The 14,839-nt window shown below is 39.1% G+C and overlaps 1 protein-coding gene across 1 annotated transcript; it reads right to left on the reverse strand.

The window, feature by feature from the left end:
- Positions 1 to 5,642: 5,642 nt before the first annotated feature.
- On the reverse strand, positions 5,643 to 6,461 carry LOC122043682. The gene is made up of 2 exons (XM_042604282.1): positions 5,793 to 6,461; positions 5,643 to 5,699 (listed from the first exon to the last, which is right to left on the reverse strand). Exons 1-2 carry the CDS (start codon positions 6,459 to 6,461, stop codon positions 5,643 to 5,645), a joined length of 726 nt encoding a protein of 241 aa, XP_042460216.1.
- Between the last annotated feature and the right edge of the window lie 8,378 nt (positions 6,462 to 14,839).

The raw sequence follows: 14,839 nt of genomic DNA on the forward strand, positions 1-14,839 counted from the left end.
TGATTTGATTACTTTGGCTCAAGATATATCATTGCATCACGAGGCCATAAAAATTTAGCACTTAATCTGATACTGAAACAATAAAAATTTCTCCTGTAATGACACAATGGTAAGTAGTTATACAGGCAAAAAAGTAATGAGATTTCTAGATAAGAAAAATGTTGTTATGAAATTGATCTATTCATTACTTTGGATACTGAGATAAGAACTTATATTAATAAAGAGTACAAATAAAGGACCATGTGATCATAGACAATAGAGAACTCATTACATCAAATGAAGGGGAAAACATAGATAGTGCAGTGTGCACATTATGATGAGCAAGAACAATACTTAAGTAACTCTGACTATTGTCTGCCATTAGTCTAGTTCTAACCCTAGATCAAGGAAATGGTACTAAAATCTATAAAGTCTCAATTATTTCAAACTACATGCTGAATATTCTTTCATAACATAAAGGAGACACTTATTGACAAGATGTGTTATACAAATAAGCCTTAGCACAAAGGGTCATAGCTCTCTTCAAAATCTCGATAACAAATTGAGGGATCAAAGTGAAAGGACTGCATTCATACAAGAAGTGAAAGATTTTTTACAGCATTAATCAGATGAATCCTTATTAACTCTATTCTTGCTGTTTCAGAAACTTTACAAGTTAAGCTTCAAGACACTCCAATTCGGTATGAATGGTTTTCCATGCTAAAAGTATATGTTCTCAATGTATCTATCTTTGTCACCTTTCTATTTTTTTACAAGGATAAAAATAATGAAAAAATCAGTTCTAAATTAAGGCAAGATAACAAACAGATAAGATCTATACTTTTCGCATCTTTTCAGCAAGCTCAACATGTGCAGACTTTACATTATAATCACTTCCAGTTTTGGTCAGACCCTGCCAAAGAAGGTAGAAAAACTTGAGTTCATACACAAATGTTAAAATATGATCTTATATCACCGAGATGGTAATGTTGTCTGCAGTTGGAAATTACCTTTGTTATAACCAAAAGAGACAAATCCACACGATTCATTAAAAGATCTGAAATTGTGTTCTTCACATATTGAACTGCGCCAGGAATATCTCGGTTAATTAGTATCTTGTGTAGGCATTCGTTTACCAGATTCTTTACCAACAAACAGTTGTCTCTTCTACTGTCTCGATGCCTGTTGTTAAGAAATTGAATGCCACTAAATCATGTTTTTTCAATAACTATTAAATAGTTCAAATACTTACCTTTTGTGTCCATTTTGTCAAAACTATCAGGCTTTGTCCAGTACAATCCAGCATATCTCTGTTGGTGCAGCGGAGGCCGGCAAGAGGGGGGTGAATTGCTGAAAACAAAAAGTAACTATACCCTCCTCGTACTTTCAACTCAGTTAGTGCAATAGTTAACAAAATAATAAAACAGTAAAAGAAAGACACAGAAGAATTAACTTGGTTACAACCAAGGAGGTTGTTAATCCAGGGCAGTAGAAGCGCACTGAAAGAAACTCTCCTTTGCTGAAGGCGGAGCAGCCTTTTACACTTTCAAAAGCTCAGAACTATTGCTAGGAAACACTACAGATTGAATGCTTGAGTTATTGTTGAATTCCTAGCTCCAGGGGCCTTTATATAGGTCTTGGAAATTCTATCCCGAGGCTCCAAGGTGCCTCCAACGAGGGTCCAAGCCACCTCCATGGGAGTCAGCGGATAAAACTTTATCCACGCGCAGAACGGTCACTTTGACTGGTTGAAGGCGCCTCCAATCAAGCTGAAGGCGCCTCCAGCTTGGCTGAAGGCGCCTTCAAGCTGGAGGCGCCTTCAAGCTGGAGGCGCCTCCAGTCAGGTTGGAGGCGCCTCCAAGCTGGCAGCTCAGCTCCTTTGACTTCGTTTCCAGCTTGTTGCGACTTCCGATGCTCCGATCTTTTGGGTGATTGTGGCCAACCGAAATAGGGCTCACCCGAACCCAATTTCCGGCCTTCCTCGAGCAGCCTTCCGTCCCGGCTTAACGTCCCTCGAACGCTGTGCACGCTCTTCACGCCCACCGGAGTACTCTTCCGCAGCTCTCTCGTCTTTCGGATGCACCGAGCCCGTCGGCTCCCTTCCCATTCCGTCCTTCTCGCTAGCTGCGTCTTCCGCTCGACTTCCTGTGTTCCTAAGCTCCTGCACACTCAGACACAGGGATCAAATACAACGCAGGACCTAACCAACTTGGTTGATCACATCAAAACTACCACGGGGTCCAACAATCTCCCCCTTTTTGATGTGCATCAACCCAAGTTCAAGTTAGGGTTAAAAATAGACATAAACAGTAATTTTTAAAGAAAAAATTACTAAACTAACAAGTTAAGAATAATTTTTGCAATTAGTAAAATTGCAACACTTTTTATAAAAATAATAACAGAAAATTTTAAATTTTTCTAACTCCCCCTAAACTTGTACTTTTCTCTCTCCCTTTGATCACAGCAAAAATGGGGTCTTAAGAATTTTCAAGTAAGATTGAATTTTTTTTTTTTTTGAAAATTTTCTAAGTTAAAATAAATTTTCTAAGAAAAAAAAATCTTAAGTAAATGTTTAACGGTTCCCCAAAAAAAATTTCTAAGTCAAGTGAAATGAACTTTTAGAATTCTCCAAAAGAAAATTTTAACCAACAAAAATTAAGTTAGGAAAAAAAATTTTCTTAGGAATTTTTGTTTATTTTAACAAATATTTGATAAACTTTCAAAGCATTATTTAATACTTGTATAATGCTTTTTCAGAAAGTTAATTAAACATTTTCTTTCAATATTTTAGCTTCCCGGTCGTGGCGAGACACTAGGCCTTCTTGGTTATTGGAGCAACAACCACTTCCTTAGACAAAGCTTTCATAAAGAATTTCAATGTTTAATTTTTCTCTCTTTAACTTTTTAAAATAAAAAAAATTAATTCAGCACAGATTTTGGAACCCAATAAAGGTTCCTTCCAACAGGATTAGTCAAAACTTAGGGGGTATATAATCTTTAGGTATTTTCCTAAGTTGACCCTGATGCTTTCTTATATACCAATTTAATTTTCCATAAATTCTAAGTTTTGATTTTGGAAAAACATTTATCTTTAAGCATGCATCAGTTTTAAATTTTTCAATTTCAAATTTCAAATTTTCATTTTCTGATTTCAAATTTTCATTTTCTTTTTCTAATTTATCTAATTCTCTAGAAAGAGCTTTAATAAATCTAAACGATTGAGTCGGGGTTATATTGTGTACCTTACTTACCTGATCTGGTGACGCTCCCCCTTCAATGCTGCTTTCTTCTGATGTTCCTCCCCCTTCGTCGATGCTCATCTCTGAGCTGGACGTTTCTTCTAGCTGATGACTGGCCATCAGTGCTAGTCCCGAGAATTCTTCGACTTCCGATTCGGAGGATGACGAATCTGACCAGGTAGCCTTCAGATTCTTGTGCTTGGAGGGTTCTGGTTTCTTGTATTTTGACTTTTCCTTTTCTTTCTCCTTTCTCTTCAATTTTGGGCAGTCCTCCTTGATGTGCCCTTCTTCGTTGCAGTTGTAGCAACGAACTATCCTCTTCTTTCGATGATGCCTCTGCGATTTAAATTTATTAGTACAAAAAAACTTATTGAAGCGTCTTACCAGTAGTGCCACTTCGGATTCGTCGACTGAGGCTTCGGAGTTAGAACTGCTCATTTTTGCCTTTAAGGCAATGTTCTGACTTGTCTTCTCTGCTCCGTTGGGTTCTGAAACTCGAGATTCGTGAAGTTCAAAAGTTGAAAATAATTGTTCTAACGTACTTACCTCGAGGTCCTTAGAGATGTAGTACGCATCTACTAAGGAGGCCCACTCTGGAGTTCTCGGGAATGCATTGAGCGTGTATCAGATAGAATCCCGGTTGGTTACCTCTTCTCCAAGGTTCGTTAGTTGCGTTATCAGCTCCTTGATTCTCGCCTTGGTTCATCCGGAGGTTCGTTAACCGGTTCCGGAGGATGTCGCGCTTCGCTAGCTTCGCTTCGGAAGTACTTTCGTGAAGCTCCAGGAATTTCTCCCAGAGATCTTTCGCTGAGTCATAGCTTCCGATCCGATTTACCTCCTGCGGCGGCAGCACACTAAGCAGGTGGAACTCTGCCTTTCCGTTGGCGACGAAATCGGCTTGCTCCTTCTTGCTCCATGTGTTTTCTTCTTTGTCTTTCGGCGTTGCAAAACCATATTTCATTGTAATAAGAATATCAAAATATGTTTTAAAAAATACCTCCATTTTGCGCTTCCATGTGGCGAAGTCTCCGTCGAACTTCGGGGGATGAATGTTCGCTCCGGCCATCGTCTTGATCGTAGTGCTTCAGTTGGCGATTAGTCCTACTGAGGCGATCAGGCTCTGATACCACTTGTTGGTGCAGCGGAGGCTGGCAAGAGGGGGGTGAATTGCTGAAAACAAAAAGTAACTATACCCTCCTCGTACTTTCAACTCAGTTAGTGCAATAGTTAACAAAATAATAAAACAGTAAAAGAAAGACACAGAAGAATTAACCTGGTTACAACCAAGGAGGTTGTTAATCCAGGGCAGTAGAAGCGCACTGAAAGAAACTCTCCTTTGCTGAAGGTGGAGAAGCCTTTTACACTTTCAAAAGCTCAGAACTATTGCTAGGAAACACTACAGATTGAATGCTTGAGTTGTTGTTGAATTCCTAGCTCCAGGGGCCTTTATATAGGTCCTGGAAATTCTATCCCGAGGGTCCAAGGCGCCTCCAACGAGGGTCCAAGGCGCCTCCATGGGAGTCAGCGTATAAAACTTTATCCGCGCGCAGAACGGTCACTTTGACTGGTTGAAGGCGCCTCCAATCAGGCTGAAGGCACCTCCAGTCAGGTTGGAGGCACCTCCAAGCTGGCAGCTCAGCTCCTTTGACTTTGTTTCCAGCTTGTTGCGACTTCCGATGCTCCGATCTTTTGGGTGATTGTGGCCAACCGAAATAGAGCTCACCCGAACCCAATTTTCGGCCTTCCTCGAGCAGCCTTCCGTCCCGGCTTATCGTCCCTCGAACGCCGCACACACTCTTCACGCCCACCGGAGTACTCTTCCGCAGCTCTCTCGTCCTTCGGACGCACCGAGCCCGTCGGCTCCCTTCCCGTGCCGTCCTTCTCGCTAGCTGCGTCTTCCGCTCGACTTCCTGTGTTCCTAAGCTCCTGCACACTCAGACATAGGGATTAAATATAACGCAGGACCTAACCAACTTGGTTGATCACATCAAAACTACCACAGGGTCCAACAATCTCTTCTTGCTTATTAGCAAATAGGGATAATAGACCTTTTCAAATTCAAGCCTAATGGGCTTCAAAAAATGTTTAAAAAAAATTAGGACAGAGGCTAAAAACAAAATTTGAGAATATGCACTATATATTCTTGGATGAAAAATTTGCCTCATAGTAAATAAATAAAGAAAGAAAATAAAACGTGATTTAAAATTAAGGCTAAAAATGTCAGCTAGGATATCTAGCTATAATACCCTTAGTTTACAATGTCAGCTAGGATATCTAGTTGATAATAAACTAAGTAATAGAAATTTAAAGAAACACATGATTTAAGACATCCGCAACTCAAATAATCATGTCTCAACCCTCGGATACCTTTATGAAAGTTCCTGTAATATATTCTAATGCTTCTCTTCCTAACTTCATTGCTTCCTATACAGAAGGCACACCGAATTGTACCATAACAGAGTCAGTGTCCCCATAAATAACCTAGAAAATTGATCATTAAGTAGTCAACTAAAGAATAAAATTGATATCTGTGTTATGTTTCATAGAATTGCCACTCCAGGAAGATAAACCCACCCAGGACGCCTCCCTCCACAACATGTAAGACAAATCGATAGAGTGAGAGATCGAAGGGGCTGCTTCCTTCGGATCCTTGTCCTGGCAAAGCCTGACCTCTATTCTCTTCGATTCTCCATCATAATCAATCCAAGAATGCAATTTTTCTCCTCTGCTGAGGATGAGAAGCAAACCATCGTCGGAAAGATTACTGCTTTTTGTCAAAAGTTCTCCGCCAACATCGACTTCGACGAGGCTTGCTGTCATCACGAACTTCACTGCAACGACACTGGTCGATAACCTAGACCAGTCGCCATTCGTCGGTTCCAAGGGAACGCTGACCGGAGATAAAAAGAAAGCTAGGCCTCCGCCATTGCCGGGCGAAACAGAGAACGAGAACGAAGAAGAGAACCAGGGCTTGGTGCTGAAGAATCTGACTGGTTTCCAGTAAATCATAAGCCCGGAGCTCTCGTTCACCGTACGCGTCACCCTCACCTCCGAGCTATTCATCTCAGCATCGCCATAGAGGGCAAACTCCGTGGCGAAGCTCCGATTTTTCCCCGACCCACCGAAAGAGAAGAAGAGAGCGTTACCTTCTCCAGTCGATGCGCAGTTCCCAGGTGACAAGGGGGCGACAAGCAGAAGGATGATGGCGAGAATGAGAGCGGAAGCGGTCGAGGACGTCGTCATTTGAAAGATCCCTAGGCGAGGTGCAAAATGTGTAGACGACGAAGGAGCAGAAACCCTAAGCACCATGAAGCATGAGGAAAAGACGGAGAAACCAGAAACCAGAAAGCATGAGGAGAAGAAACCCTAAGAGATGGAGCAACCCGCGAGAGGGCAAAGACGGAAGGGAGAGGAAAAGAGAAGGGGAAAGAGGATGTGGATGTGGTCATTTTCCACAGACCTCACAAGGGAGGGAGTCGTGTGTTGATCTTGATCGGGAGAGGAAGGGGCGTCGATTTAGAAAGGGGAAGGACGACGCGATATAGGTTTAGGTTTGGAGGGAAGTGTTGTAAATTTTGGCTAAGTATGGGTGAAAAAATTAAATTATTTTATTTATCATAGACACCGGGTTTTAAAAACCGCTGTTAAAATTGATGTCTATTAACGAAAAAAAAGACGCTCATAAACATCGGCTAAAAAACCGATGTCTATGAGCGAAAATCAGCGCTCATAGACATTGGTTTTTGGAAAAACTGGTGTAAAATACTCAATGACATCAATTTTTGCTTAAAATCATTGTTGTTCCACCGATATCTATGAGGGTTTTTCTTGTAGTGTTTAGACTTTTGTTTGCTTTGCTTATTTTAGTGTTAGGTTGCATCTTTGCTTACATTCTTATTATTGTTTGCTTGTTTTGTTTTGATCATCATTTCGACTGTCGTTTAAATTGTCTTGTGGCATGTCGAGAACGTCATTTCTCACATTATTGCTAAATTTTGTAATAGAAAAATGGTTAGCACGTTCATTTCTTGATTCATATTGCTATGGATATAATGCTAGTATGTTTAATATACCACTCTTCTCAATCTCTAGTAGCATGAAATGAGCTAAGTATTGTATGAAGATAAGTTTGAGTTTTGGCATAACCTTAAGGATCATACCTCACTTCACTAAATCTTGGATATTGGATAGCTTTAGAATAGTCATGATTCATTAGAATTGTTTGGTACTTTGATTCCCATGGTGATTTCCAGGATTGCATTTTGGCTATTGGATGACCTTGGATCATGTCAACTCATTTGAAAAAAAAATAAAATCCCAACATTTGTATTATACTTACATTTGTGTTAGTGCTACACCTTCAAAGAACCAAAAAAAACATATGAATAAGGTATAAAAAATAGTTATCGTGAGTGATAACTAACAATTTACCCCTTTGAGACCAAGCTAGGTTACTGGGGAAATAAATATTATGTTTCTCTTAATTCTGAGTAATCCTTTGAGACCTTGTGTAGTCTAAGGAATATAAACCAAGTATGTAGCAGGTAAGTACCTATCACCAGGAATGTTAGGAACTCAATTAGATGATGACTTAACTAGGATAGAGATTGAAATTTGAAGAGCTATTGCACCGTGCACAAGAACTTATGTTTAGGCCATACTTGGGTTACTTACTCCACAATCATACTCACCAATGAAACTATTTGACAGAGTTAGATAAGTGTACTACGGATTATGATACATTATGAGAGCACATGAATTTAGATTGCAACATTTTACTTGAGGGCAAGCAAAGGTTCAAGTCTGGAGATGTGTTGTGCGTAGATTATATACACTTTTATACATACTTTGATGCATATTCATGTACTTTATTTACAATTAATCTATGCATTATTACACCTCTTATTATATTTTTAGCATAATTACTCTTCTTTATTAGAGATTTTCTCTTTAAGTGGCTTTCTATTGACAGGAGCCACATTTGGAGTGAAAACAACATTTAGAGACAATCTTAGGGAGCAAATGAAGAAGAAGGGACTTGGTCGTGTAAATCCTACACAACCGTGCCATCAACCAGATAAGGAGAAGACCTTGGCTGTGTAATTTCACACGACCATACAATGAAGCAGGGAAGAAGCTGGCCATAGTCGTGTGAATCCACACAGCCATGTGGCCTTTCAAAGGAGAAACAGAATTCAGCCATGTGATCACACATTGCCGTGTAACTTTCCACAGTTGATACAGATACAGGTTGTGTGGATCGACTAGAGGCTGAGCAGAATATGACCGTGTGATTTCACATGACCATACCAATTAAGCCAAAGCCAAGAAGAACTTAGCCATGTGGATTCCACACGACCATGGAACTGGTAATGCCAAGCCCGTGCCCTGTACTATATAAGGAGGTTTCTTCACCTTTTAAAGGGGAGGAAGGTTTTCCCTTTGGGAGATCCATCTTGGTGTCGATCCATGACCTTTTCAACCTCTATTCGATGATCTAAAGCTATTTCCATCACCTCACTGACTCCAGAAGCTAAGGATTGGATCCGAAGATCACTCTATGCGATTGGATAAGCTTCTCTTCCCCTTTCTTTCTAGTTGAGTTTTGGATGCTTGTAATTCTTATGTCTTTAGATCTCATTCATATTTCCATAGAGTAAATCTATCGTTTTATGATTAAGGGAGTAATTTTTGTATGGATTAATGTAAGAACAAATGGATATGCCAATTTCCTATCTAGATGACATTATCATGCTTTGTATCTATTTAATCTTATGTGTATGCATTGTGTTTGATCTTATTTCTCATGTTTGATTGAATGGTTATTGATACGGGTTATGTTAGATGAGCTGAGCAAGAGGAGGAGGGATTTAAGTCCAGAAAGATAGGAAAGGTATATCTTCGATCGAATAAAGGCCGAGCGAGTGCCTACGTACTTATATATGCTCAGCCGGGCGAAGCCCGCTCGAGTATAAAGGCATTTATCCTTATATAAGATTCTCAACATATTGTTGGTTGACCGCGGGCTGAGCGAGCATCCACGTGCTCATATATGCTCGGTCAGGCAAAGCTCGCCCAAGCATAAAGGTATTTAGACTTATATAAGATTCTCAGAATATTACCGGTCGACCGCAGGCCGAGCAAGCACCCATGTGCTCATATATTTTCTGTCGGGCAAAGCCCAGCCTAGCATAAAGGTATTTAGCTTTACACAAGATTCTCAGTATATTATCGATTGACCGCAAGCCGAGTGAGCACCCATGTTCTCATATATGCTTGGTCGGGCAAAGCCCGCCCGAGCATAAATACATTTAGCCTTACATAAGATTCTCAACATATTGCGGGCCAACTACAGGCCGAGCGAGTGTCCATGTGCTCATATATGCTCGACCGGGCCAAGCTCGCCCAAGCATAAAGGTATTTACCCTTATATATGATTCTCAACATATTGTCGACTGACTGCAGGTCGAGCGAGCGCCCACATGCTCATATATGCTCGACCGGGCAAAGATCGCCCGAGCGTGAATGTATTTAGCCTTGCATATAACTCTTAGCATATTACCGGCCAATCACAGGCCGAGTGAACACCCACGAGCTCAAACAAGATCTACCGAGTGAAAGCCCACCCGAGCATAAAAGATAGGTTCAACAAGAAGCATTCTTAATAGTATATACAACTGGCTTGAACAACTGGCCGAAACATATTTAACAGGAAACATTCTTAGCAGTATATATGACCGGCTTGAACAACCAATCGAAACATATTTAACAGGAGGCAGTCTTAACAGTATATAGCCAGTTTAAATGACCAACCGAGACATATTCAGTAGAAGGTATTCTTAATAGTATATACGAGCGGCTTGAACGACTGCCGAGACATATTCAGCAGGAGGTATTCTCAACAGTATATATGCCCGGCTTAAAAAGCTGGTCAGGACATGATTAGTAGAATATTTGGTGGGAAATATCTTTTAGAAGTTTCTTCAATTATGATGATGTGTCCCCATTATAAATACAAGTCATAAACGACAAAATGGGTACATCTGGGGTACAAAAAAGATTCCTTAAAGGAGTATTGCATGAAGTGTAGAAGATGACTTCATCTCTTAACAAACTCTAATGAACCGGGGACCACCTCACAACTACGGAGGTCACGTGAGGTGGTATGGAAAGGGGGATCTTCTCCGTTGGCAAGGTACGCAAACTCTAGCATCTAAACTCTATTTCACTTCAGTTACTGTTCTTCTTCTTCCTCTTCTTCTTCTTCTATCTATGAGAGGAACTAACTTGAGCGTTGGAGGGCCTAGCTAGGGATCCCCACCCCAATCTTAGGTCACTAATGCTTTGTTGGCTCATCTCACTATGCGTAGGAGCGTTGAGAAGTTGTAACGCCCGCCCTCCCTGCTAACCCTAAGGGACGGGGCTACGATACTCTACGTACATATTACAGCGGAAGACTTAAAATAATTTTTCTTAGATTAATAAAACTTTTCTTTTGTTTGCATACCCGAAATACACTAATATGGTTTCTATAACATGATAACAAGATAAATAGAAACATAACATCAAGTCACCCATTTAGTACTACAATTTATGAAACCAACGCGTAATTCTTAAAAGTTCTTAAAGCAGGTTCTTATTTGGTTGCCTAGGCACAGCCACACACATCTCCTTGCCTCTCCTGCTGCTCCTTTAGCACATCCAGCTTTTTCCTTTATCTGTGGTACAAGGAAAGTAAGCTGTGAGCACTCATGGCTCAGTAAGTTCCTTTCCTACTCACTAAAACCGAAAATCATCACATGATCAAAGAATATCTCAACATAACATGATCTCAACTAGTCATGGCATAACATATCATACTCTTTAAGCATATCATGCAACATAAAAAAATCATATCTAATCATGGCACATCATCTCTTAAAACATAGCATGATATATAACATAATCATATCTAATCATGGCATATCATAGCATCATCATAAGGTAGCATGGCATATCAAGCATAGCATGAAATATAACATAATCATATCTAATCATGGCATATCATAGCATCATCATAAGGTAGCATGGCATATCAAGCATAGCATGAAATATAACATAATCATATCTAATCATGGCATATCATAAATCATAGCATCATCACAACATGATCATAAGGTATATGCAATATGATTTTGAAAACATGTATCCGAAAAACATGTGTAGGTCTCATGATCTTTAAAACCATTTCTTCTTACATATATACTTGAACGTAATATCAACATATTCAGGGTCCCGGCTTATACCATACATAGATAACATAGATGCGCGCGTCCTAAGTATATCCAAGGTAGCAAGTCTTGAATCATACTAGGAACTAGGTCAGGATCACACAACCATAGACCTAGGGGCGTACTAAGGAGCCCATCCCTTACTAGCCTGGATCACACAGCAAGGGCTAGGGGCGTACTAAGGAGCCCATCCCTTTATTTTTACTAGCCCGGATCACACAGCCAAGGCCTAGGGACTAATTAGGAGTCCACCCTTGGTACAAGCCTTACAAAGTAAAGTAGCATGTATAAAAATGCATCATTTAGTCACATAGCATATCATAGAAGTATGCATCACTTAGGCATACATTATGTCATAAAAGTATGCATCACTTAGTCATACATCATATCATAAAAAGTATGCATCACTTAGGCATACATCATGTCATAAAGATATGCATCACTTAGGCATACATCATATCATAATATTATGCATCACTTAGGCATAGATCATAAAAACATGCATATCTTAAGCATAAAGCATATCATCAAGCATGCATAATTTAACCACATATCATATCATGAAAGCATGCATATTCTAAGCACATCACATATCATCAAAGCATGTATATTTCTATCCACATAGCATATCATGGAAAGTATAAATCACAAGCATACATGTTTAAGCATAAGGGTGTATCATGTGATTATACTAACATAAGAAACATGGTAACATAGTTAACTTGGGTTCTAAGCTTCCTAATCCCTTGGGTTCTTATTATGGCCGAACCCCCTTAGATCTCAATTTAGGTAAAAACAACTTCCAAGCATGTGGAACCTAAATTATCATCACATCAATTTCATAGGAAGCATTATAAGCATGATTAACTTGGTTTCTAAGTTTTCCAAGTCCCTAAACTCATGTGGCCGAACCCTATCAGATGTGAAACAAGGTCTCAAATGTCATGAAAGCATGGAAACCTTAAACCATATTTATAGCATTTTTTCCAAGTGACATAGTAAGCACATTTGAGCTAGTTACTAAGTTCTTCAAGCCCTTAACATATGTCATGGCCAAACTTTTAACAAGTATTCCATAGGGCTAAAAACAAGCATACAAGCATGTGAGCTTGAACTAACATCATGTATAAATTCATAATAAGATATCATACAATGGGTATGGCCGAAACTTACCCTAACCTCATTTAAGTCACTAAATAACATATAGCATGAGAACTTTGGTTTTCTACTTATCATATTTCATGTAGAGTGACATAAGCATATTTAACTTTTGTTCTAGGATTTCTAGGGCATCTATCCCTTCATGGCCGAAACATACAATGGTCCATTTAGGTCATGGAAAAATTATACAAGCATGTGACACAATCAACATATTATCATATTTCCATAAGAAGCATTTTTAACACCATTGGTTTCAATTCTAAGGCTTCTAGGTCTTTTAAACCCTACTTGGCCGAGACTCATCAGTGTATAAACTTGCTTCAAATAGCATAAAAGCATAAGAAGTCTTACAAGTTTCATAGCATATATAAAGACAAGCATAATAAACATACATGTGAATTGTGTCTTAGGCTTCCTAGGTTTCTTTCCCTTTTTCTTTTATTTTTCCTCATGGCCGAAACCTACCAATCCCTAAACTAGGTTTTAAGTGGCCTAAAGCATGGAAACCTAAGTAAGTTTCATGGTAAAAATTACTAAGAACATCATATACAAAGTTGGTTCATAAACAAGCTAGGACCCTTGTGATCTTACATGTCATATATCATGTAACTAAATTTTCTATACTCTAATTAAGCATAAGAGCATCAAACAACTTCCATATCATAATATTACAGAGGTCTTGAGCATGTTAAAATTTTGTTTAAGCTTTTCTAAGCTATCCATCTTATCATGGCCGAAAATCTAAAATAAGAGTTCATGAATTTCTAGCAATATTCAACATGCAAATTCTTTAAGAGAACTCTATATTCTATCATACAAACATGGTTACTTAAATTTAGAGGTCTTCCTAACCCTAAGCCCTTTTCTTGGCCGAAACATATGAGTGGATTTCTTTTGGTTCCAAGTAACTTTCAAGCAAGAAAACCAATAAAAGACCCTTAGTAGTTCATGGGGGAAATCTTGTACTAGTTTGGTTAAACAATGATTTCTCCAACCTTTTGAAAATATTTTTGGCCGAAATTCTAGGGTTAGGTACTCCTCTGATCAAGCATCATATAGGTATAAAAACATGAAGGAAAAACCTTCCTACATTGCATAGAAAAATATCATGAAGTGAGGACTTGTTTAAACCTTCCTAGATTTGGAAAACTCTTCTTTGGCTGAATTTTCTTAAATTCTTTTCTAGGTTTTCTAATCCTCATAAACTCCGAAAATCATATAAAAATCCTTGTACCACAGGTGAGGGGAAGCTTACATCCTTTTAGCTTGTGGATCTAAGGTGTGATGATGGAAGAAGTAGCCTCTTCTTCTTGCTCCCTTCCCTTGATTCCCTTGCTAAGTCCTCCTTGTATCTTAGGCTTTCTTAGGAGAAAACCTTGGCTTGGGGCCGAAGATGGAGGAGAGGGGACTGAGGTTTCGTTGAGGGAGAGGGAGAATGAGAAAAATGAGAGAAAATAGAATTTTCCCTTTACATATTCTCTTTTATGTTAAGGGGGAAGAGGTAGCAAACTTGGTTTTTGCTTTCCTTCTCCCTTAGCCTCTTTTTTTATATTTTCTTTTATTTATTTTATTTTATAATTTATTCTCATCATTCATGATGAAACAAGGGGGAATGAATCCCCTTAATTCTTCATTTAAGGTCACGGCAAGAGAGGGAAAAGAGAGAGGAAGGGAGGAAGGCAAGTTGCCTTTCTCTTGCTCTTTTCTTGCTTTCTCTTCTTAGATCTTTACTCCTATCTTTATCATGCATTCCCTTTCCTTGCTATTAATATCTTCTCTCTATCCCAATTGGTTTCTACTAATTAATTCTATCTATTATAGTATAAGAGGTTCAAGGTTCAATCCTTGTCCTCCCCTTCTTTTTATTTCACTTTATTTCTTTTTGCTTCAACTCACTTCTTATTATTTTTCTAAGGCAAAATTCATCATTCTCTTATTTATCTGAAAAGCTTAGTGGGTGTTACAGTACCCCGTACCTCATAAAAAGTTCGTCCTCGAACTTTAAAATAGCTCCGGGTACTTTTGTTTCATATCGTCCTCACGTTCCCAGGTGGCTTCTTCAAATCGTTGATTCCGCCATAGAACCTTTACCAAGGGTATTTCTTTGTTCCTTAACCTCTTGACTTCTCGGTCCAAGATCTGGATAGGTCTACTTTCGTAACTTAAGTCCTCTTGAACCTGTACCGACTG

The sequence above is a fragment of the Zingiber officinale genome, chromosome 2A (genome assembly GCF_018446385.1).
Source record: "Zingiber officinale cultivar Zhangliang chromosome 2A, Zo_v1.1, whole genome shotgun sequence".
NCBI classification, from domain to species: Eukaryota; Viridiplantae; Streptophyta; class Magnoliopsida; order Zingiberales; family Zingiberaceae; genus Zingiber; species Zingiber officinale.

What these genes read in the sequence shown, in the direction of transcription:
- LOC122043682 (XM_042604282.1), bottom strand. Translation starts at nt 6,461, where the DNA reads ATGACGACGTCCTCGACCGCTTCCGCTCTCATTCTCGCCATCATCCTT. An exon ending in TGTGGAGGGAGGCGTCCTGG is followed by an intron (nt 5,700 to 5,792) that starts GTGGGTTTATCT and finishes TCAATTTTCTAG; the next exon opens with GTTATTTATGGGGACACTGA.